Source organism: Gadus macrocephalus, chromosome 14 (genome assembly GCF_031168955.1).
Source record: "Gadus macrocephalus chromosome 14, ASM3116895v1".
In the NCBI taxonomy this organism is placed as follows: domain Eukaryota; kingdom Metazoa; phylum Chordata; class Actinopteri; order Gadiformes; family Gadidae; genus Gadus; species Gadus macrocephalus.
In genome coordinates, this window is record NC_082395.1 from 17,618,123 (window position 1) to 17,644,181 (window position 26,059).

At 46.9% G+C, this 26,059-nt stretch overlaps 2 protein-coding genes across 3 annotated transcripts; one reads left to right on the plus strand and one right to left on the minus strand.

Annotated features, from left to right (window-relative positions):
* Window positions 1–1,612: 1,612 nt before the first annotated feature.
* scg3 (secretogranin III) lies at window positions 1,613–15,983 on the plus strand. 2 transcript variants are annotated; one of them, XM_060070973.1, is made up of 9 exons: window positions 1,613–1,795; window positions 2,301–2,453; window positions 3,148–3,418; window positions 5,332–5,448; window positions 7,407–7,490; window positions 8,450–8,560; window positions 9,604–9,693; window positions 15,068–15,192; window positions 15,246–15,983. In XM_060070973.1, the coding sequence occupies exons 1-8, from the start codon at window positions 1,631–1,633 to the stop codon at window positions 15,184–15,186; spliced, it is 1,110 nt and encodes a 369-aa protein (XP_059926956.1). In that variant the 5' UTR covers window positions 1,613–1,630; the 3' UTR covers window positions 15,187–15,192; window positions 15,246–15,983. The 2 variants fall into 2 exon arrangements, with proteins under 2 accessions (XP_059926956.1, XP_059926955.1); XM_060070972.1 differs by having other exon boundaries at window positions 15,068–15,983.
* Window positions 15,984–16,064: 81 nt separating this feature from the next.
* On the minus strand, window positions 16,065–21,759 carry lysmd2 (LysM, putative peptidoglycan-binding, domain containing 2). Its single transcript, XM_060070974.1, has 3 exons — window positions 21,277–21,759; window positions 19,902–20,257; window positions 16,065–16,838 (listed from the first exon to the last, which is right to left on the minus strand). The coding sequence occupies exons 1-3, from the start codon at window positions 21,520–21,522 to the stop codon at window positions 16,787–16,789; spliced, it is 654 nt and encodes a 217-aa protein (XP_059926957.1). The 5' UTR covers window positions 21,523–21,759; the 3' UTR covers window positions 16,065–16,786.
* Between the last annotated feature and the right edge of the window lie 4,300 nt (window positions 21,760–26,059).

The window sequence follows — 26,059 nt, forward strand, 5'->3', positions numbered from 1 at the left end:
CGTCCATCCATCCATCCATCCATCCATCCATCCATCCATCCATCCATCCATCCATCCATCCATCCATCCATCCATCCATCCATCCATCCATCCATCCATCCATCTATCCATCCACACAATGAAGGAGAAAAATAGACTGTGAGGGAAAGAAGGTACGAAAGAGATAAAAGTCTAAGAAAGAAATACCCCAAATGGTTGGATCCATAGCCAGCACTCGTTACATGGCTGTGGTTGTTGGTGAATCACGTGCCACAATGTTCTCAGCCAGGACTGCATAGAGAACAGGACCGGATCTTCTGCCAATACGGAGGCGTTCCCTCCCATTGTTGTGTCTTAAATTAAACCGTCCTCCCTGCCCACAAACTCCTCTCCTCTCCTCTTCCTGAGGAGAAGTGACCGGGGCTCTGTTCTAGCAGAGCGCGCTGTGTAGTAGGGATAGTGTAGCGAATGTGTGGTGAGTGTGTGTGTGTGTGTGTGTGTGTGTGTGTGTGTGTGTGTGTGTGTGTGTGTGTGTGTGTGTGTGTGTGTGTGTGTGTGTGTGTGTGTGTGTGTGTGTGTGTGTGTGTGTGTGTGTGTGTGTGTGCGTGTATGTGCGTGTGTGTGCTTGTGTGTGTGTGTATGTTTGCGTATGAGTGGGTTAGTGTGGGCCTGTATGTTTGTGTTATGAGTTTTGTGTGTGTCTGTATGTTTGTGTGTGTGTCTATGTGTGCCTGTGAGTGTGTCTATGTTTGTGTGTACCTCTGTGTGTTTCTGTTTGTTTGTGGGTGTGTGTGTGTGGGAGTATGTGTGTGCGTCTGTGTGTTTCTGTTTGTTTGTGTTTGTGTGTGTGTGTGAGTGTGTTTGTGTGTACCTCTGTGTGTTTCTGTTTGTGTGTGTGTGTCTGAGTTTGCGTGTGCGTCTGTGTGTTTCTGTTTGTGTGTGTGTGTGTGTGTGTGTGTGTGTGTGTGTGTGTGTGTGTGTGTGTGTGTGTGTGAGAGAGTTTGTGTGTGTGTCTGTGTGTTTATGTATGTGTGTGTGTGTGTGTTTGTGTGTCTGTCTGCTTGTGGATGCGTGTGTGACTCAGATGCAAAATGGCTGAGCGCTTCAGTCCTCGTTGTCAACCTGTTGGCTCACGTTCTAACGACAACTCTATATTTTGTGCTGAGTCTTAATTTGGCTCCACATACATTTATTTTTTGGCCTCATATATATCTAATCCTACCGTGGTATACAATAACACAGATTGTTGCTTTCACAGCACATTAAATCTCAGGCCCTGTTGTATAAACATCCTGAAGAAAGGGAAGCGCAGAGATTAGTACTAATCATTAGTAGCCAACGGATCTGTGTTCCAAACAATTGGGGCAGGGGATTACCACTACATGCAGTAGGCTTGGCCTTGAATCCAGAGGCAGATTAAAAACACATCAGACAGACAGACAGACAGACAGACAGAGAGAGAGAGAGAGAGAGAGAGAGAGAGAGAGAGAGAGAGAGAGAGAGAGAGAGAGAGAGAGAGACACAGAGACAGAGAGAGACACAGAGACAGAGAGAGACAAACAGAGAGAGAGACAGAGAGGGAGAGAGACTCAGACTCAGACATCCAACCAATTGTATATATATATACAATATAAAGTACTTAACCGATCCAATGTGCGCGTGCCTGGTTCCAGATGACCCTGAGAGTTTCCGCCAGGTGGACGGCACCCCGCTGACAGCGGAGGACATCGTGCAGAAGATCGCCACCAAGATCTATGAGGAGCATGACAGAGGCGTGTTCGACCGGATCGTCTCCAAACTGCTCAAGCTGGGGCTGGTGGGTGGTCCCTCCTGGGAGCTCTCGCCTCATGTCCCCAGTACCTATGTTCCTAACGCCACGTTCATCGTAGGGCACAGGCCCCCCCGTGAGGGGCCACACGAAGCCAGGGAACCGTGGATAGAAGCCGGAAGCACATAGCCCAAAGTAGAAACATTAAAGTCTGACTTGTGTTTTCAGTCTTTGTGTCTTTAGATGTGTTTTATTTATATTCTAAATTATGTATGTCCTCAAATTGGAAACATTAGTCATTAATGAGTCACCCACAAAAGAGGCTTTTCAACACAGATCATTTGAGGTTGTTTCTCCCTCTCTCTTTTTGTCTCCCTCTCTCTTTTTGTCTCCCTCGCTCTCTCTCTCTTGCTCGCTCTCTCTCTCGCTCTCGCTATCTCTTCTCTCGCTATCTCTTCTCTCGCTCTCTCTCTCTCTCTCTCTCTCTCTCTCTCTCTCTCTCTCTCTCTCTCTCTCTCTCTCTCTCTCTCTCTCTCTCTCTGTCACTGCGTAGATCACTGAGAGCCAGGCCGAGACCCTAGAGTACCAGGTGGCCGAGACCTTGCAGGATCTCATCACCAAGAACGCCAAGAACAACGAGATTGAGGACCTTGAAGGAGACTACCCAGCGGCCAAAGGAGAGCTGACGGACCAGAGCCAGGCAACGGTAGGACCCCAACACAACGAGGACAGTAGTGGTGATAACAGGACGGGTCGTACCATGATGATGATGATGATGGGGGAGTGAAGACGATCGCAACGAGGATGATAATCATAATAATTATGATAAATGAAACGACGGTAATGCAAACTGATTCAGTGACTCACGGCGAGCTCCTCTCCTCTCCATTTGCCTCAACACAAACTGACATATGTGTCCATATGTGTTTGTCGATAAGAGATATGGGCTAGGCTAGGCTAGGTATGGTTTATAAGAGATAAGGGCTAGGCTAGGTATTGTTTACAAGAGATAAGGGCTAGGCGGCTAGGTATTGTTTATAAGAGATAAGGGCTAGGCTAGGTATTGTTTATAAGAGATAAGGGCTAGGCTAGGTATTGTTTATAAGAGATAAGGGCTAGGCTAGGTATTGTTTATAAGAGATAAGGGCTAGGCGGCTAGGTATTGTTTACAAGAGATAAGGGCTAGGCGGCTAGGTATTGTTTACAAGAGATAAGGGCTAGGCGGCTAGGTATTGTTTATAAGAGATAAGGGCTAGGCTAGGTCTTGTGTAGCAGAGATTAGGTCTAGACTAGGTCTTGCATCAACGTCAGCGGATCGTGTCTATCGGGGCTCGGGAAGCCATGAGGAAGACGGTGATGAAGAAGACGACGATGACGATGGTGTCGATCACTGTTCCCAGGACGAGTCCATCCGGCGGAGCTACAACATGGACCGACAGGGTGACGACACGGAGGCGGCGAGCGACAAGGACGAGGAAGACCCGGAGGCCGGGGACGAGGACGAGGAGCTGGGGGGAGACGCGACGGCGGCGGCGGCGGGGGACAGCTGGGAGCGGGAGGAGGAGGAGCGGGGGGAGGAGGGGGATGGCAACGAGGTGAGGCCGGAGGACAGCCTACAGGACCTACAGTACTTCCCCAACTTCTACCGCCTGCTGAAGAGCCTGGACTCAGGTAGCCACCGAACCCACAAGTGAACACGAACACGCACACACACACACACACACACGCGCACGGACAAGAATGCGCACTGCTAGACACAATAGATAGCCACACGCACAAGCAAACACGCAGACACACACACAGACACACAGGTATGCGCACTACCGGACACAGGCTGGACACAAGTGTAGAAGCACAGCAGATGTATAGCATTAACACACACACTCAGAGTAAGAGTTCATTTCACACACCTGAATGAAGCAACGTCATTTCAACTCAGTTCATTCAGACCCCATATCAGACCTCACGTAAGACCTCTGCTACATATGACGTGTGTGTCCATGAACGAGTGCCCTCCCCCACCCCTCAGCCCTCGGGATCAGGTCCGAACTAGTATAGAGCGGTTGTTGTCATGGCGATGCGGGGCTGAAGCATGATTCAAGGATGGCTTCCAGCTGCTTTATGCCTGCTCTCCGTCGTTCCGCCCTGTTTCACCCTCTCACAGGAAGCACGCTCCCGGGCCCTGCCCACACACACTCATCCGCACAAATCGATACGCACACACTCACACAAACACACGCACACACTCACATACACACACAAACCGACATACAGACACAACTATGCACGTATACACACATCGATGATTCAACTTCGATGAATGCGTGCACGCTCGCACTCACGACACACACCAAAACATGAATTCTGATATGATTGTAGACATTCTGTGGGCAAAACCTTTCAAAGAATTATAATAAAAATAAATAGAGAGAACGTGCTTTAATGCGTTAATGCATTAATCAAATTAAAATCAGATTGCGTTAACGCGTTAGTATCACGCTAATTTTAACAGCCTTAATATATTCATACACAATATCGCTGTGTGTGTGTGGGTGTATATATATATATATATATATATATATATATATCTATATATATATATATATATATATATATATATATGCACACACACACACACACACACACATGAAATTGTAGACATACACACATTGATCAATTCCGATATGCACAATAACAGGACTCTGCATAGCCACCCCGCCCTCTCTCCTACTTATCGTATGTTATATGTCCTGGCACTTAAAGTACGCACTTATTGTGTGTGGTATTCAGATATAGTACTTAGTTATGTAGCGTCTTATCCTAGCTATCTTTGTTGCTGACTGTTAGAGCTTTGCACTTGGTTCTATGAACCACCTTACTGTACCGACCGAGATATATTGTTCCACCTATGACAAAAAAAAGCATATTTTCAGAGCCATAAATATGAATGTAAAGCACCCACACACACACACACACACAAACACACACACACACACACACACACAAACACACACCCATAGAGGAACACTCCACCTCCACACATGAAAAGCAAATGAGGTCTTTCCGATCCTGCTCCGTCCCTGATAGAAAACATGGGGTGAAGTCCCTCCGGCTGTTCCCTGGTTCCCTAACCTGGGGATGGGCCCCGGCCTTCCTATGGACCTGTTCCGCCGCGTGCATCGATCGACACCAGGGCTGCAACCATTAGTTGGTTGACTTATCAATTAGTCGTTTGACAGAAAATGAATGAATTCTCCGAAATAATTGTGACGATCGATTCATGGTTTACGTCATTCATCAAGTACAAATAACAAACCTTTGCAGGTGCAGTACAATTCAAATATTTGGTTCATGGATGATTACAAAAGGATTAGTTTGGTTCTACTTGGCTGCTTGTCTGATAAAGCAAGCACACACACGCAGTCATTTTGGAATTATTTGTGAGGGCATTTGCTTTCCAGACTATTTGTTGACTGATCGCGGGAAAAAAAAGGGAAATTGTCAGCTTTATCGACAATAAAAACCCATCGCTGGTGATGATGTTGCCCTGACTCACCGACGCTCTGGTGGTCTTGCTTCCTCAGACCAGGACGCCCAGGAGAGGGAGACGCTGATCACCATCATGAAGACGCTCATCGACTTTGTGAAGATGATGGTGAAGTACGGCACCATCACGCCCGAGGAGGGAGTCTCCTACCTGGGTAAGGAGAGGAGGAGGCTGGCCGTCCCTTCTGGTGGTTTTAAAAACCCTGGTCTGCATGTTTGGGGGGGGGGGGGGGGGGGGTTCACCTTTGTAGGTTCTAATCCCATGCCGTCAGCTTCATCTACTGCCTTACTTCAAAATATTAGGGGGAAATGTGGTTGCATTATCAAATCCCAGAATACTATCTGCTGCCTCTAACGCCGATAAGCGCTGGACTCGCACCAAACGACCTGATCTGAGATGTGTTTTATGTTGTCTTTTTTTATGAGTAACCGCAGAGGATCTTACACCACATCCATTAGTACGCAGAGTACCCAGAGTGCATTAGGGTACCAGTTTGCAACAGTTTACACCAGTTTGCACCAGTTTGACAGATCGCTCTGTGCTTGATGTGTTACCCGGTGTGGGCCAGCAGCCGAGATAATGTATCTCATGAGCGCAGACAGTGGTGCGGTAAGGCCGCTTAGAGGCCAGATTAGGGTCAGGGAACTCCCATAACGAAGCAGACTTTATGGCCAACCGGCTTTACGGCCGACCACTGAAAGGTCTGCCGCGTGTCATCTGCGCTGGCCGTGCTCTCTCTCAGTCCCTGGCGGCGTTTCCCTGGAGCTTCACTTTGTCCATCGCATTACACCGTTTCGGACGTGAAGGTGCAAGTGTCGGTTGGAGAGAGCCAAGATTTGATTATTCTTTTTTAATCATGCCGTGTTTATGATAAGAGCATTGGGAAGGATCCATACAGAATATTGGAACAAGCTAGTCAATATCATAAACCAAAAAAAAAACAATGCTAACAAAGAGGAACCATTTCGGTGTTTCACAGTCAAACTATTTCACATCGCAGAATCAACATTCAAAAGCTCATTTTACAATACATATTTTAAAAACCATTAATGAGCAAATGATGCTGACCCAGCACACAGACACCTGTTGGCTGATGCGTCGGCCCCCGGCACCAATCAATAGCCAGGCTTCCCCTGCAGCTGCAGAGGGATCGCCGACTGACACATTACCGCTGACGCTCCCTTGATTTATGTCTGCTGGTTGGAAAACCCTGCAGCCCCTAGACACAGACTGACACACGGACACACGTCAATAGACACACAGCCTTATGCCCCACGACGTCGGCGACACTTTGACACATCGTGCGTTTTTATTCGGCACCTCGGTACTTCTATAGCTCGTTGCACAGAGATGAGCTGATAGTGTTATGCCGTTGCCTAGCAACCAGCTGTTGTCAGCCTCCCCTCCCCCCCTGCCCTTCTGACTACCAGGGTGTTGTGGAGTGAATCATCTGACTACACAAATGTCACACCAAAAGCTGTCAATCACAGATAATCTGCCTTTCAGAGATAAGGTTCACGAGATGGGGGTGGGGGGGGGGGGGGGGGGGGGGGAGGGGGGGGGGGGGGGGGGGAGTTGTTTGTGTCCTGTTGGGGGGCAGGAGGCTGATAGTGGGGATGGAAGAACAGAGAGCGGGGGTGGAAGTGCTCCCGTAGTCCTAGAGAACGATGGTTAGCTAACCCAGAGAGAGAGAGGGGGAGCGAGAGGGGGGAGCGAGAGAGAGAGAGAGAGAGAGAGAGAGAGAGAGAGAGAGAGAGAGAGAGAGAGAGAGAGAGAGAGAGAGAGAGAATGGTCATTAAGTCATCTAATTAGCCACAGAAGAAGAATTGGGTTACAATGGAGAAAGGCATAAGAAACAATATCAAATGGAGCTAGTGGAAATAGAGAGTGTGAAAGTCACAGCTCGTTTAGCCTGTGTCATCCAAACAGTCCTCCTATTGGCCCGATTTAGATGACACACATTTCCCTCTCTGTTCGTAATCACCGTCTAAAAATGAAAGGAAATGGGGCTTCAGAATGACCAGGCTGCTTTCACGGCTCTGTTGGTTTAATAAACTGCAGCCAGCCGGCTGACTCACCCCGCTGTGTTGGTTTGTTTCCCCCCCCACTCAGAGAACCTGGATGCCATGATTGCCCTGCAGACGAAGAACAAGCTAGGCAAGGCTCTGGGCAATCCGGACTTCGCCGCGCTCGCTGGTAAATAGATCCCAAACACGGCACGCGAGACCTACCGACGTGCGGAAACAAGCCCCACAAAACACCTAGAATGAAACAGAAACAGAGAAAAATAGGATACAATTAAGGCAGAAATACGGTTTAAAGGTAGACTTTGCGAATACAGCTGTGAGAGAGACGACGTATATGTAAGTAAAGCATTTATATTGTGTTGTCACAGAGTTAGGATACCGACCCTGCCTGCTTCAATGCACAAACGCATTGTCCATTATGTTTGTACGGTGTGTAGAACGGCATCATGACTCGGTAAATACCATTAGCAGGGCCCATTAGTGACCCATTGTGGCCGACGACAGGGCTAGGTACGTCAGAGGGTACACTCTGTAAAGACCAGAGGCTTTTAGCCACGGCTGAGCCAACACCTGGACTGAGTGATTTCCATCTGTTCACATCAGTCAATGTATAATTAGATGGATGGATGGATGGATGGAAGGAAGGATGGATGGATGGAAGGAAGGATGGATGGATGGATGGATGGATGGATGGATGGAAGGATGGAAGGATGGAAGGATGGATGGATGGAAGGATGGAAGGATGGAAGGAAGGATGGAAGGATGGAAGGATGGATGGAAGGAAGGATGGAAGGATGGAAGGATGGATGGATGGAAGAATGGATGGATTGAGGGATGGATTTTGTTTGTATAAATATATACAATAAAGAATTCTATTTTATTCTATTCTATTCTAAATAAACCCCTCAGCAATAGCGAAAGAAAGAAACTGTATCAAATAATATTTACATCTGCATCAAAGAAAATGTACATCTGTATGAACTAAACATGTAATCATAGCTGTGCCAGAGGTAATATGTAGCAGTGTAACAACCAGTCAAACCTCGGCCCCTTCCAACACTGAATGCAAGGAGATAATGGCATGCTGTGAGTGAATGGATATCTGTGGGTGCCTCTCCTCTGTCTCAGGCCAGCTCCCGGACGACGATGACAACACCAAGCAGGAGGCGGCCAGGATGATGAAGGAGTATGAGAACCTGAAGGACTCAACCAAAGGGGAGCAGCCACCCACTGAGATCAGTCAGTCCCCTACTCCTACTGCTACTACTACTGCTGCTGCTGCCACTGTTACTACTGTTACTCATGCTACTACTACATCACACCGTCACACACAACCCTTGTTGCCCAGGCGTTAGACAGAATGGGACTTTTGTTGTTGTTTGATTCATTCATTTTTTAACATACATTTCACACCTTCACATAAGCTCAAAGATGGGCCTCGTTAGAAGAATGACTCATTCATTAGGATCGTTAGTGCTTGCGTTGTTATTGTGTTTATTGTCACATTTTGCTGATATTTTCTTTTTCAAAACGTACGATGACACGATACCATCTCAGCTCATACATTTTGATATTTGATCAGGGAATAGAGCAGCTTTAAGCCGGTCTAGTAAAGTATGTATGTAGCATGTAACATGCAAATGCACACACACACAAACACACTTATGCACGTACGCACGCACGCACACACACACCCACACACGCACGCTCAGTGATTATCAGTTTATCTATACCACTTCCCTAAGGATAGGAAGGAAATCACCGGAGGCCGTATTAGATGGTTATTGTACTGTATTATATTATCCGTTATCCGTCCCTAAGCTAACAATTGGCGTGGAAAGTTCATGCTTTAATAAGCCCTAAAATGTATCAACGTTCCACAAGGAAGTGGTTTACTCGCGTCTTTATCAGTTTAATTTAGACGCTGAGCGCAAAGATGTCGTCAGAGCTGAGCACTGATGTGTGAGTGTGTGCTCTGCTGTTCTGAGTCAAGACAGACTCGGTGATATAAGATCCAGAAGATGTTCACATTTTATAAGCACTTCACTGTGCTCCGTCAATATGGTGTCTTCCAAATTGACTTGGTTAATACATTTGACAGTTAATACATAATGTTATTCGGTTATATTCTAAATCCATTAAATCCATTTTCAGCAGCCTAACGGGGGGGTCAGGATTATTCTGAAAGAGAGCGGATTGTATGAACACAAGAACTGCTGTCCGGGATAAGAATGTATTTAGATTATAATTAATTAATAATGATGGGGTTCTCTCTGCTATAGGCCAGCCTGGGAAGTCAGAGACGTACCTGGAGGCCATCCGCAAGAACATCGAATGGCTGAAGAAACACAACAAGGAGGAAGGCAACGAAGGTGAGACACATGAGCGGGGGTACATGAGATGATCTTCGTTATCGTTCAACAAAATAAAGAAACAGAAATGTGTCCTGCTAGAGTCCAGTCCTGTTGGCTGCAAGGTAATCACCCAAAATGTGGAATTAATTTGAGAATATTGCCTTTTTTGTTCGGAAAAAGGAGTTGGTCAACATGCCATCAGAGTAAAAATAATTATGATAATAATAATAAATAATAAAATAATAAAATGTATTGATAATAATAAATAATAATGTAAAAAGCACTCTAATTGGCTTAGGATACAGCCAATGAGGCACAGTGAATCAGCAGTGTTAGGAGGGTAGAGTTAGGTAAGATAACACAATTTGGCCAAAATATGACTGAGGCATATGTTTCACCAGAAGGTGTATGTGCTAATGTGTGTATTTGTGCGGGTATGAGTGTGTGTTTGTGTATGCATGTGAGGCACATTTATGTCAGTGTTTGGGGTTGTGTGTGTGTGTGTGTGCGTGCATGTGTTTGCACACATATGTGTGTCGTCTGGTTATGTGTGTTTGTGTGTGTGCGCATACTGTATGTGGGTGTGGTTTGGTTGTGTGTTTTTGTGTGTGTGCATGTGTGTGTGGGGGGCCGACACCGGTCCAAAGTAATGCCTCAATCAGAGACGTTTGGTCTTGGATTTCGTTTTGGGATGAGATTGTGTGTCTGCGTATCATGTCATGAATATGGATGAGCTTTGATGCTTACTTTGAAACGGTGGTCCTGTTGCCAGATAAAGGCCGCTCCCCTCCACCTGTCTAAGCTGTGTGAAGCCCTCCTGTCTCGTTTGGTCCGGGTGTGTGTGTGTGTGTGTGTGTGTGTGTGTGTGTGTGTGTGTGTGTGTGTGTGTGTGTGTGTGTGTGTGTGTGTGTGTGTGTGTGTGTGTGTGTGTGTGTGTGTGTGGATGGTCGTGTTTATAATAACCATCTATGACGGCCTTCTGTGATTTCCTTCACATCCTTAGGGAAGTGGTGTAGATAAATTGATAACCACTGAGTGTGTGTGTGTGTGTGTGTGTGTGCGTGGGTTATTCCCAGTATTTCACCAGGATGATCATTAGCGTTTAAATGGCAGCGAACCACAGGGGCCATTAAAAATGCAACTACCCTCTCGCTCCCCTGATATTATTTGTATGTATTTGTGTGTTTGTGTGCGCACACACACGCGTGGCTGTTTGTATATGCCTGTAAGCAATTCTATCACCGACGACAATGATTGGGCGGTTTACAGTTAGAGTACAACCCACGCATTGCTCCATGGCATTAGGCCCTCGCACAAACACACACACACGCACGCGCGCGCACGCACGCACACACACACGCTGATTGACTCGGCAGTCAGCAGGGTGGCAGCCCGCTGTGTGTGTGCGTGTGTGCATGTGTGTGTGTTGTGTCGGTGAGTGTGTGGCTCTCCTCCAGAATAGGCTCAAAGCCCCAGCCAGAGGCTAATGAACTGGGGGTTCTAAATGGTTGATGAGCCCAGGCTGTCCGGGTCACCGTCCCCGCAGGCGGGCGGTCCCGCAGCAGGACAGCTCCCCCGCCACAGCCAGCCCCCCCACTGTCCACGGCTGATTGGTTGTCCGTTCCGAGCATGAATGAGAAGCACGGGGTGTCGGTTGGTGAATCACCCCCGTTAGTGAACGAGAGACAGACGTTTCACGTACCCTCAGACGACCTCAGAGCGCTCGCAGAGGCGTGGTCAGTCATCTTAATGTCTGCCGATCTGCCGCTCTTCTCTGGGAAGGAAAACATATAATGGGAGGCGAACAGAGGCCTGTGGAGAGGGAGAGAGAGAGAGTGGGAGAGGGAGTGAGAGAGAGAGAGAGAGAGAGAGAGAGAGAGAGAGAGAGAGAGAGAGAGAGAGAGAGAGAGAGAGAGAGAGAGAGAGAGAGAGAGAGAGAGAGAGAGAGAGAGAGAGAGAGAGAGAGAGAGAGAGAGAGAGAGAGAGTGAGTGAGAGTGTGTGTATCCCAATCCACTCTTTACCCAGGCCACATTATTAGCATTCTGGTGTGCAGTGTGTGGAGTGGGCGAAGAGAGTCCTGCCTGATTGTGCGATTGTCAGTTCTCTGTGGTCAACAAAAGACCAACAAATAATGGTGTCTCGGTGCAGCATGGAAGGCTCAAAAGATGCACAGATACACACATATGCATGCACCCACACACAATAACCCCCCACTCACACACATACACACACATAAGCAAATATACACACGCTAACTAAATGTAATCGTTACAAAGTGTAACTATTTGATACACATTGGCAATATTGGATTTATATTTTCTCCTTCTCAGCAAGTCCTTTGAAAGTGCTTAAAACCTCCAAAAATTGCCTAAGCTGAGATATTCAAGGTCCCCAGCGAGTACACACCGTTCGCCCGTACCTTGGAGCACATTTAATCTTATTTAGGCCGGTATTCGGTATTTCTTTCTCTTCTTCTTCCTCAATCCCCCCCCCCCCCCGGTCCTCTCCCTCTCACCACTATACCCTCTCTCTACCCCCCCCCCCCCCCCCCCCTCCCCCACGCTCCCGTGGAACACTGGCCAGCCTGGGCAGACTGGGAGCTGGCCCCCCTGATAACATAGTCCTAGAAACAGAGGGGCAGCCCCAGCATGCATTGCGTTGCCTCTGATTGTGCTTCTCTGTGAGGACAACCTCGCTAAGCTCTGCCTGTGCGCACGTATGTGTGAGTGGGTGTTGGTCTATGTCGTGCTAATGTCCCCGTTTTGTAAGCTTGTGTGTGTTGGTGGGTGTGCATTGATGTGTGTACTATTTGTGTGGGTCTGAGTGTGCGTGTGTGTGTTTGTGTGTGTGTGTACTGTGGATGTGGCGCACATATGTCTGTGTGTGGGATTGTGCGTGTGTGTGCAGCGCACACATGTATGTGTGGTGTGGTTGTTTGTTTGTGTGTGTGTGTGTGTCTTCAAATATGTGTCTGTGGTGTGGTTGTGTGTTGTTCTGTGTGTGTGTGGTTTTGTGTGTGTGTGTGTGTGTGCGTGTGTGTGTGTGTGTGTGTGTGTGTGTGTGTGTGTGTAGGATAGGATAGGATAGGATAGGATTTTATTTGTTGTCATTGCACATGTTACAGAGCAACGAAATGACCAGTTACATTCCGTCCAAGAAACATAAAAAACAGTGTGGGGAGACAGGACGGAGAGACTGTCAGGCGCTTGTTTGACAAGAAACATGCTGCCCTCTTTAGAAAAGAAAGTAAAAAGCTAAACAGGAGGGTAATGAGGGAAAAAGTGAATACCTAAACTATGCTCCTCTAAGGGGGGGGGGGGGGGGGGGAGGGGGCACAGTGTAGGGATTAGCAAAAAACACCTCAGCACATAAGCAACATATCAAAAACATCACAAAGACATGTGGGAGGGGGGAAGGGAGTTGGGGAGGGGAGGTGTCACAGCTCAGACCCCGGGGGGAGGACGCAGCCAGCGGGCGCATCGCATCACTCACGGCGCACTGTACTGTAACGAGGGACGGAGAGGGGGGGGGGGAGTCCAGTAGGCGGCAGTGTGTCGGCAGCCCGGTACAATCCAACAATGACTGGCAGCTTCTCAATAGTCGAATATGCTGCCATCGCCTTACTAGCTTTGCGATAGAACAGGAACCCACAAACAGCAGGAATCCTGTACATAATCCCAATTATGTAGACGTCTTCAACATCCTCGACAGAAAAGTATGGCGAGACACAGGGGCCTCCACTAGACACAGGGGCCTCCACTAGACACAGGGGCCTCCACTGTGTGTGTGTGTGTGTGTGTGTGCACCCTTCTCTAAAGCTCCTAGATTAGTGAGAGCAGCAGATGGGGGTTGGAGCAGCCCTCCCGGTCTGCTGGCCTGGTGTCAGACCCAGACTGAGGGGAGCGCTGTGCTGACAGCCTGCCTCTGTAGAGGAACATCACACACCATGTGCAGTTTGTGTGTTGACTCCAAGTAGGGATCAGTTTGATGAAACACTCTGGCCCGCTCAACAACTGTCACATTTTACCACCAGAGAGTTGTCATTTAATTGGTGGACATTTTGTCAGACTGCCTTCTTCGACTGTCCTATAGGCTTCGTGTTTGTGTGTGTGTGTGTGTGTGTGTGTGTGTGTGTGTGTGTGTGTGTGTGTGGTTGTGTGAGCGTACGCGCGGGCAAGGGGACGATCGATTATTCAGGGTGCTCTGCGCTACTTGATAGCATGTCTGACCGCTGCAGCCTGACAAAGGACCCGGCAGCCCGAGTGGAACCCACCCATTTAGCTCGCAGAGGCCCGTCGTAAGCAGCGCGCGTGGTAGAAATTAACCTTACATTCTATGTTAAAATATGATTATTATTAGGCCTACATATCATATATATACTTTATTGGTGGAGAAGAGCTGATCACCTTTAGCCTAGATGTTGTGTGCCATGTGACACCAGTGAGTAGGTCCAGTTCATTCCCATCTGATAGGCCATGTGGCACATCAGTCAGAGAGTCCAGTCTACTCCCATTATGATGTACTCTCTGAAGACAATGCTTACATTCACACGTGTGCATCATCTCTGTTTGTATAAGGATAATATATGTTCTAAGGTCACATTGGGACTCAGAAGACATAAGAGAATGCTGACATCCACACAGTATGACCCTGATGGGAAATTCTATATTTGATGAAAGTCCAACTTTGTATTGTGTAAAATTCGGGGATATAAGGAGCTGTCCGGGATTCATTCGGTAGTGTGTATTCGAGGATACCATTCGGCTTTGTTGTCCCTCGTTTGCGGGTGGCAATAAACTCTCCATCTATACTCGACCTGGACTCCCCGATTCCTCTTGCTTTTAGCTAGTTGAAGTGAATTAGATAAGTTGTTATTATTAATGCTACAACACGCGCTCTGAAGGGCTGGTTTAAGGCCGGCCGTTTCAAGGAAAGGAACTTTATGTTCGTCAATGCAAGCACTTCTACAAGCTTGTAGAAACCCGAGAGTATGCCTGTGTAGTTTACGCCACCAAACAGACACGCATCAATAGCGGCAGTAGCTCAGGAGGTAGAGCTAGTTTGTTGCTAGTTCGATCCCCGGCTCATCCGTGCAGAGTGTCAAGGTGTCCCTGAGCAAGGCACCTCAACCCTAACTGCTCCCGACGAGCTGTAAAGCGCTTTGGATAAAAGCGCTATATGAATGCAGTCCATTACCATTTATCAATTCTAACCCAATTCCTTCAGTACAGTACATTTGTTCCACGTTATGGTTGGTTAGGCCTTTGTGATTGGTCCTTAGTGCCAGGACCTGTTTAAAGGCCACTGCATATCTATAATCCACTCAGGCCTCATCTTGGTCCAGGCGAGCCTAACTCAGCGGTTGTGTGTTGTTGTGTGTTCCCACCCCAGACTACGACCTGTCCAAGCTGAAGGACTTCATGGACCAGCAGGTGGATGACTACATCGACAAGGGCATCATCGCAAAGGAAGAAGGAGAGACCATAAAGAGAATTTACAGTAGTCTGTAACTGCATCTCCCCCCCGCCTCGGCACACACACACAAACACACACGCGCGTGCGTGCGCACACACACAGCCTCCCTCTACCCGTCACCCTAGCAAGCCTCTGAGATGAATAGGCCCGAATAGCTTGAGTATCAGTAATTTGTTCCAGCCTTTCCAGTGACAATTAGTATATTTTTACCTTGATCCTTTTGTTTTTGAATTAAAAATGCTCAAAAATATTTATATGCCTATGGGTTTCCTTCAAATTAATCAATATGAGGAACGCAATACTATTTAAATGATTATCAGCGACATAACAGATTATGATTTTCATTAATAAGGTTGATTAATCCTTAACCTTATGGCCTAGAAATTGAAAGAAATTATTTTGTCACCCTTTCACACGTCCAAGCACCAGAGATAGACCCATGGAAGGATTTAATTGATTATTGGTATGCTGTAGCTTTCTCACAATTTTTTTTTGCAATACATTTGACTAAAAACGGGAAAGGGTAGTCAATTAATTTTTCCTGTCTTAGAATTGTCTTTTTGCTTTCCAGTGTATATGTACAATCTTAATATATTCTTGCTTTTGTCTTCACCAAAAATATATTTGTTCAGTATCATCAACTGTCCATTCTACGTCCCATATTCTTTCTGCTGTAATCTGTATCATGCCCACTAGGGGGTGATGTCGGCCATTTTCCTCTGCACGTGTCAGTACATCTGACATTTTGCATTGAAAAAAATATTTTTAACTGTAAATAATTGTGATATTTTAACTAACTTGTACAAGGAATTAAAACATTGCCTTTTCTTTACACGTGTTGGTTCTGGTAAAACTTAAACACCCAGTCAACTTACATACAAGCAGCCGTTCATAATACAGAATACCCATATAATTTGGTGTAAATATTTATTCACTCAAATTCAACAAAGTAAAACATTGATTCGGAAAATGTATTCCACTCACTTAAATATTACATTCACGCTTCAAAAACGAGCCCCATTGTTGTTTAGTCCCTTCTGTTTCCACATAGATAAGACTTTCAGGCAAACCAGACAAAACAAGAGAAAAAATATATATTTAAAAGGCTTCAGCTTTTGTTGGGTACTCAGAGAGAGAAAGTAAACAGAAAACCATTTCAAGAATATAGCTCTTATGTTTACATTGGTACGGACTCTATTCTAGGAGGGGATTTACAGGTTAAGAAGCTGTTTGCCTATCAAACTAATCCTGCTGGCATTACTTAAAACCGGGCCTGCGTGTGTGCACACGTTTGTGCGCGTGCATGGGTTTGTGGTGCACTGTGATGATGATTTTGTAACAACTCCTCTCTGTATGACTTAAAAACAACCTCAACGCAAAGAAAACAACAATGACAATATCAGGGAATATATATCAGCGCAACATCAATAAATAAAAAGGCGAGATGACATAGGGGTTCAAACTGCTCTGGTAAAAGAAAACAGGGAAAGAAACAATAGGCAAACATGTTCTCTATCTCTCAGTATGAGTTTTTGCGGAGAGAGGGAGCGAGAGAGAGAGAGAGAGATAGTGTACGAGCTTATGTCCACAACAAGGCTTCAGGTAAACGAGTGTCCCTCTACATTTCCGTGTCCTTTAGATCTCCTGGTATGCCGTCGTGGTGACGGTAAAGTCCTCCTCGCTGTCCCTGAAAAACAACAACAGATATTAGGGCTGAACGATTAATGTAAGCGATGTTATATCAATTCATGCATTACTTCATCTCAACACATAGGCCGGGCCTAAAGGAAAGAGCCGTTTATATGTTGACTAGTTCCAATATTGTGTTTGTGAAACTATAGAGAATAATACAGAACATATGGAACTTTAAACAGAAAAATCGCATACTAAATCGCATATTGGTCGAAATAATCTTAGAGTATTTCCCCGAATCGTTCAGCCCTACCAGATATGAAACCAAAGGAACCCATGGTGCTAACGTCATGGCTGCACGCACAAACAGGTTATACTTTCACTCCTGCTCATCGAGTTTCTATCTAGTTCAGCTTTCTCTTGAATTGGTGCAAACTAATTAAACCAGTAAACAGAGCACCAATGTGCCAACGTTCAACATCCAGTTGGGGAATGCGTCTTCCCTCGTCCATATGCTCATATGCTCAAACATAAACCTCACACAATCTATGAGACACACAGGCCAAATCAGGTCTTCAATTTGTTTTTTCGGTTCTCATGCTTCATTAAATCCTAGAGACAGAACAGGCTGAAGTGTGCACTGTAATACTGTGATTCATGTGCGAGTCACAGACACGCTTCGATGATCCATGATCATGATGTGCTCAGGGAGATGATGGAATTAGCTTTAAAGCTTTAACTCTGACAAATAAATGTAAAAAGGTAAGAGTAGGCCTTTCAGAGGCCACGGGGCCTTTGTTGTTTATATATAAATAAACAGTTAACGGAACAAGCATATGATCACATTTGTCTTCTCATTCAAACTACAGAACATAAACACTAATACTTTCTTTTTTTGCCTACTGAGGGCAGCATTTCTTTTACATACCGACTGCTGTAATGCATAATTAACATGATGCAACTATTCAATGAATGATACAATACATTAAATTGTACACTTCATCCTGCGTAGTGAATACAACAGCAGCTTCTTGTATTTAAGAAGGCAATGAGGGAAGTGAGATAAATGTGGCTCGGCATGTCTAGAAGAGAGAGAGGGAGGAAGAGGGGAAGCGGTTTTCAAGTATTCTGAAGTGGTTTCCGCTCCACATATAGCCATCATGATGAATACAATCATTAGCCGGTTTTTCAAAGGTCATTTTACTCTGAGGTCGACAACAAGCAGAGTTTCTGTGTACGGCCTTTCGGAAAACACACTGTAGCCCTGGTTAGGCCATTTATTACAGTGCAGTGTTTCCCACAGCACTTTGCCGCTTAGAAGGCTTCCTCACGCCAGTCGCCTTAAATACACCCCCCCCCCCTTTTTTTATTGCAAATATTATATACAAATAATCACTCTCTGTGTATAGATCAGGCTACATGGCAAAATAGGAATAAATGGTCCACCTGTAAAAGGGTGGACCATTTACCTTAACCAACACATTTTCTGCGGTAATCCCTGCAGTGTATTATTACACTGCAGGGCACATAATGGAATAATATAGATGTGTGGGAAGCCATATACATTGTTATGGGTGTTGATCAATGGGCGAAAAACACAATGTTGTGAAACGCCGTATTCCATTGAGCATTCTAATAGGGACGTTCATTTTCGAAACTGCATTCACCATAACATTAACAATCTTCTTAACGCGCCAAAAATAAACAACAGTCCTTCGTATTTGACACACACAACTAACAAGCTTGTCAAGGGCCCGTGACTGCAGCGGCAGCAGCATGAGCTCCAACCAATGAGTGCTCCTCTGTCCCTCCCTGGGCCTGGCCGACCGGCTCTCCCACTGAGTCTGCGCATTCCAGACAGGCTGCCGGGATCTCAGCGTAGGAAAGGATCGAGAGAAGGACCACGCTCGTCTGCACATGCACCCTCCTCCACGCCTCCCTCCACATACCTCGACGCATGCACCACTCAGCACGTGGACACAACCGCCAGGATGGATTCACTGAAACTATCTTCCATTCCCTTGATCCTCTTTTGTCATCAGATTTTTTTGCCACAGGGAAGGAGTGGTATCCTATTCTCCCGGCGGCCGCGACATTTCAACACCTATTTTGAGTCGGTGGCATGTCATACCCTCTAAAAGCTTAAAGGGGGACTATTTTACCACCAGGTGTGCGTGTGACCTCTGACATCACAATATCCTGACTTCCGTATGCTGGGATAGATAAGCCTACCAGTGGCTACAGCCCGCTGGTCAGGCTGGTTGGTGGACTGATCTAGCCGGCATCCATCTAGGTGGACCCTCCCACTTCTGATGTCACAAAGTCACAGGGCAGGGCAGAATGATACACAGCCGGACTGTTTGGTCGCAGAAACACAGCTCTCCTGAACCCCCTACACAGACACAACGCGGGTGACCCAGCAGCACGCTGAACACCGTAGCCTTATCTCCATGACCCTAACCGGGAGCCTACAGCTAGATGGGGAGCAGCTGTACCAGGGTCACAAATTCGTCACGTATACACACCGTACAACAGTGTTAGCAGATAACCCTAACCTCGATGGCATGAACCTTCAATAAAGAATCTAAGTATTCACAGCGGTTCTCTGACGCAGCGGGGACTATCTTGCAACACACACACACAGCGGGGAAACGGCAACCCCTTGGGAAGACCAACACTCCAACCGTTCAGCCAAATGACCGAGGCCGTTTGCCTTTGCGCAGAGGGCTTGAACAAGCAGCCACATCTGAAGACATACACTCCCAACTGCTAAGCCAAAGGTCTGCATCGGCTTGCCTTGGAGCGATCTTAGAGCGATGTCAAAGGATCGGGAGGGAGGTCAACACATCTGCTGCCGCTCCGTCACACACAGATCTAGTATACAAAGGCGACTTATGAACCAGAGGTTTCGCCCTGGTTCTTCCCTGGTTCTGCCTTGACTCTGCCCTGACTCTGCCCTGGTTCCTCCCTGGTTCTGCCCTGGTTCCTCCCTGGTTCTGCCCTGGTTCCTCCCTGGTTCCTCCCTGGTTCCGCCCGTGTTTCCCTCTCCGTGTGGGCCTGCACCTCCCAGAGCGGCGGCGGCGGCGGCCGACGGCTGCCGCCGGCCGAGTGTCTCTACCTGTCCTCCTCCTCCTTCAGCCTGCGCGCCGCCTGCTTCGACTGTTTGATCTGCAAGTCCAGTCTGTGTAAGAAGTCTTTGGCCGACAGCTCCTCAGGCTGGGGCCGGGGCGGGGGGCCGGGGTCCGCCGACGGCGGCGGCGACGGGGCCGGCGAGGGGCCCCCCTCCCCCACGCTCTCCGTCCCGCGGGGCGCGTCCCCGCCGCGGGGCAGCGACCCGGGCTCGCCGTCAGGGGACTCCGGGTACAGGCCGTTGAACTGGTAGCGCCTCTCCGACAGGACGGGGATGCTGAGGCTGGCCCGCAGGAAGATGCAGTCGTTGCCGAACAGCTTGTTGGCCCGTTTGATCTGCTCCGTCTGAAACACATGTCGGAGAGGTGTAGAGGCTCGCTTACGGTTCCACGTCGTCAACGCAACGCCAAGGTTACAATTTTTGGGAGGCGCACGTCAGGCCCTTGCGGTGGACGCAACGAGGGTCCGCAAGGACGTAAGGGGACAGTAAACCCCCTTGAGTTGTGTCGACGTGGAACCATAACTAAGTCTTTAGTCATGGCCGAGGTGATTTGCAAAGTGGTGCAATAAGGCTAATGGACGTTTCTTGCCTGTTTGTAGGACCCAAGCGTTCTTTCTTTGACTTGTCAGGACTCGCGCAATTGGTACCTGAGGTTAAAAGTGTACTGAAAGAGTTGAGCTCCCGCACTCAGAGGCTACATTGAAGTGCTCCTGTTTGTAGTTTCGTTTCAGTTTATGACCTTGCCCAGTTGGCAGAAGGTCTTAGACGAAAAAGGAATTTGTGGTTATGGTTCTGCAGTGTAAGGTGATGGATGTGGGAGTTTTCCTCAACTTTTGACATGCATTCATTCTAACATACAAAACATGGACATGCAAAATAACAAGGTATTTTAATTTAAAAAAAAGTTTGATAAGGATGTGTGTCTGTGTTTGTTGGACAAAGCGTTGTGCAAGACAAGACTGATCTCTTCCGTCTAAACTGGAATGTCCTGTATGCGCCAGGTTTTATTCTGGTTAACTGGTTCCCCACCCTTCAATAAAGAACAAGCCATGCTAAACGGATCCATACACAAGTGGACTAGTCTAGTCCCACGGCCTGATGTTTAACTTGATGCTTCCGTTAATGTTTGCTAATGTACCCACAAGATAACTCAATATAGCCTAGTCAATGATCATAGCGCTCAGCCATTATCTTAAGCATGTATGTGTAAACATTCTGGAACGAATGCTATTCTTAGAAAACGTGACAAGCGGAGAGAGAACAATGTGGGATGGCTTGGACTGGCTGGAAGGCACATCATTGTTTCTTTCATGTTTCATGTACCTCACAAAACGATTTTTCGTATTTCATATTGCAATCTTACCGTTACTCCGTATTTGAGGGCAATCCCTTGCAGTGTATCACTGTCGGAAACCCGATGCTCTATGAATTTCTCTCCCAGAGACGCTGCGACGCTGGCCGTGCTCCCGTACGAGCGGATCTTTGTTCGAGCCAGGCTCTGGGACAGTTCGCTATCTGACTCGGAACCCGACCTGGATCTGGGAAAGATAGGCTGCCCGAATCGTCCCCCTCCATCCCGCAAAGACAACACAGGCGAGAACTCCGCCATCTTCTCTTGAATAAATAAAGAGCGTGATTGCGTTGCTCAACGCTGCGGTTGACTGGCCTCAATAGTAAATTGCGGTTACCGAGGCCGTAGGAAAGCTTGTCATCCCAAGTATGATATTGTATGGTAACTTAAGGGACTGGGGCATGTTGGAGCCCGCTACATCCCAGATTTCCTTTTTGTCTTAGATCCGCTACGTTGACGTAGTGGCGTGTAGTGCGCCACTTGTCCCAGTATCGGGCCATGCCATTGGATACCGGCTAGGTTTAGGCCCCGCCCACTCTCATATCCAGTACCAGAGGCAGAAACAAGCCCTGTGGCACCTAACAGTGGTAGCATCCCATCGATGTCTCTTAAAAATAACTAATATAATATAATAAAGTAACCCTGACCCTAATTGTATACAATATTAAACAAACATTATAATGTTTGTATAATTATAATGGTTTGCTATTCTTGTGAGTCCAAAATCATCTATGCATTTTTATGATGCCCAATACATCCGTTGCTCAGAGCCAAACAGAGGGACGTCAGCGGTGAGGTGGGCTGCCTTCACATCGGAGGGAACATTCAGCATGTCCAGTTCATCCGCCCAAATTCCCCCCGCCCCCCCTCCTGGCCATCCATGTTCCTTCTGGCCCATCGTAATGTCTGCCCTCCCCAAGCACTTCCGGTCCCTCTTGCTGTTGTTGATTGTACTAATTATCAGACAGTGAGATGTGGTTTCATGCATTTTCCCCCTCCCTGACAGATCCTTGTCTCTGCAGCCCACTGTTAGTTGAGGACAACTTTCCCCTGCCCTCACTTCCCTCCCTGCCGGATCCCTTCATCTGACCCCCAGTTTTAGCTGATAAATAATTTCCCCCTTCATCCTGCTCTATCTCTAACCCCCCTTTGTTCTTAAAACAATTGATCAACAGAGCAACTGGGGAGTTTTCATTAGCATCAAATGTTCCCTTGTCTGACAGCCCAACAACCACCAAAAGGCCTGGGCTGGGCCACACCCCCCACTGTTAGTTGATGGCCCCTCTCCCCTGTCCTCATGCCCCTTCCTGCCAGTCCCCCACCTCTGTCCCTGTTTTAGTTTGATTTAGTTCATCGATGTGTATTCACCTTCATCCTGTTCTCACCCTCCCTGCCAGTCCTCTGTCTCCAACCCACAAATGGTCCTCCACAGTTCCCTGTCTCTGACCCCCACTTCCATCTTGCCCAGGTTTACCCTCAAATTCTTCCTTCCTATTGATTGGTTACCATCTGCCACTTCAGGATTCATATTTTCCATTCTATATTCTTTGTAGTCCCACACAATCATGTTGTTATTGAGCAGAGCAAGACTGCGATAAAGATTGTGTGTGTGACTGTGTGTGTGTGTGTGTGTGTGTGTGTGTGTGTGTGTGTGTGTGTGTGTGTGTGTGTGTGTGTGTGTGTGTGTGTGTGTGTGTGTGTGTGTGTGTGTGTGTGTGTTGCCACTATAAGTGAAATCTACCCTATCTTCACAATAGCATTACAGACAGTCTGCAAAAGAAGAAACTGCCGTATTGTAAACCTCACCGCTGGGTTCCTTGTCAGGATTGGATATAGGGTATGGTCTGCAACACACTAACAGCAGTAGCATAAGCCGGCGGTAGAGAGGAAGTCAATAATTAAACATCTGCACAAAGAATAGAGGCAGGAACCTTAAATGAATATGGTTACCGAGATACGCCAACTAATAGCCCATTGGATGGCCGTGACCTCGCGTCTCCCCATTGTAAGTACACTGTCTGCAATTTGCAATTATTCTGGTCTCATTATAATCCCTGTCCTGGTCACATGGGCACTTCTAACATGATTATGCAGAGCCCTGGGAAATCACGAAAAATCGCAACAATATAATCGTCCCTTTTTAAAATGAAGTTGAGCCATGTGACGACATCAAGTACGCAATCCCAGGTTGTTGTGAGCACACGATACCACAGAGAAATATGAGTACTGCTCAATTCTTATGCCGCCAAGGCGACCATACGTCACACAGGCGACAGGTGCATCCCCGCCCTCCATCTCCCACACACACGCACGCGCACACACATACACAACCCAACCCCCCCCCCCCACACACACAGACACAGACACAGACAAACACGCACGCACGCACGCACGCACGCACGCACGCACGCACGCACGCACGCACGCACGCACGCACGCACGCACACACACGCACGCACGCGCACACACACACACAACCCAACCCCCCCCCCCCCCACACACACAGACACAGACAAACACACACACACACACACACACACACACACACACACACACACACACACACACACACACACACACACACACACACACACACACACACACACACACAGTTCCTTTATGGAGTCATTTAGTCAAAGACTCATGGGCTCCAATACCAAACATGGTGTCTGCAGGATTGATCATTCTATTACCCCTCCCTTGGAAATCCCATTAACAACTGAGAGTTTATCACTGTTTGTCGTTTTTTATAGAGTAAAATATAAATTGTATGCTTGGAGGCCCCCACGTTTCGGAATCTATTCATTCCCTCCCTGCAAATAAGACAGAAAGGGAGAGACACAATGATATTTCTCTGAATTGTAAGTAGGAATTTATGTATGCTTGCCTAGCCTCTGAGACTAGAAGTTGAAAAGTTTGTTGCACTTGCCTGTGAGACATCTACCTCTCCTTTGGGAGGCTTGATGTTTCGTTGTGTAAGACCATTTGACAACAATGATATCTTGTACACTACCATTTAAAATTCAGTATGAAACGTATTTCTGTTCCCTTTGCTCCGTACTAACAAAAGGAACCGAGAGCCCTCCGCATTGTTTTTACAGGAAGCATCTGGGTAAGGGTAGGGGACATCCCACATGTTATTATCATCAGTACTGATTGTGTAACCTATGCAAGGTGACCATATGTAATTTGAACCTTAAACAGACGGCAGATGCTGCTGCTTCTGTATGGCTGAGTTGAGAGAGAGAGAGAGAGAGAGAGAGAGAGAGAGAGAGAGAGAGAGAGAGAGAGAGAGAGAGAGAGAGAGAGAGAGAGAGAGAGAGAGAGAGAGAGAGAGAGAGAGAGAGAGAGAGAGAGCATGTTCAATGAGTAATCTAATTAGCCATAGAACAAGCATTGGGTTACAAAGGAGAAAAGCAGTGGTAGGTATTAGTAAGTCTTGGATTAAATTAGGCTTTTCTTGGAAATGACAACCAATGTCACTGAAGCTGCAAATTGTGATGTGTTTGAATTGGAGAAAAGCAAACATCTAGGGGAAATACAGATAACAATTGTATTCTCAACGTGCTCAGGACCAAACAAGACCACACTGGAATCAGTCTATATAATTAATAATACTCATATGTTGCAGCTACCATACCTAAGATAACGTGTCACATTTCCACAATAAAGCAACTACGCGATGAGAGAATGGAATCGAGAGAAATGTATATCTGGCGCTACCTAGTGGCGATTGTGTAATGTCGTTCGAGTAACTTCCAAAGGACAACATGCGTTAGACTCCAGTCATGTATTACGTTTTATAGATTCTACAGCACAAGATGCATGGAACGTACTCTGTGTGTAAGGTGGATGAAGCCTCAATAAAGACAGGGCCTTTAAAAGGGAGTTCAGCACCCTAACCACATCCATATCCACATAACACCTGTGACCTGACATATAAATGCGTCAATGCACATCTGTTGTAGCATGGACTGATTTGTGCCATCTTTCCAAGTAGGACTTTACGCTTCCCACTCTCTGATTAAACTTGTTTTTCTGATCTTCTGGATACAGAGGATAACACTTTCAATAAATCTGAACCAAACCAACTACAAATGCTTCCCTGCAGTCTAAATACAACACAAGAGTAGGGTCGGGCTTCAACAGTTGGGACCAACTGAACATTTTGGTTTAGCCAGTTGAAGATCTCAGACCTTTCTCAGTGCTCCTCGACATTGTAGACCCGACCTGTCTTGGTTTCCCCTGGTCTCCTGTTGAAGGCCCCTTACCACGTCCTTCAGAGACCGGAGAGGGCTGCTGAAAGCCTGTCCTTTGCTTGTGGATGCATAGAAAGCAGTTGCTGCTCATGAATGATGAATATCTATTATTGATGCAATTAGCCAATGAAAAAACAGATATTGAGTTACAATGGAGAAATGTATTAACCTGCTTCTATGATTAAGTGGGTCATTAGTCTTTATTCGGAAATTGCATGAATTCAGCAGCATTGTTTGAAGAGATGTTTTCATCAACAGGAAACATTAGAATGTGAGCAAAACATCTGCTCTCGCGAAGTGGGTTTATATCTCGTAATGACTAAACCGTATGAGGCCATATGAGGACAGGACATATTAGTACATCTTTTAATAGCAGAATAGTGAAAATGATAAAATAACAATGGTCATCATGATCCAGCAATTGGGATCCTGCACTGGCCCTCAATATCCACTTCGCGGCAGTGTTTCACCATTAAACACGCTTCTACACTATGCTGACGTTTTCTTATTCCGTTCCTCTTTGTCATGGTAATTTG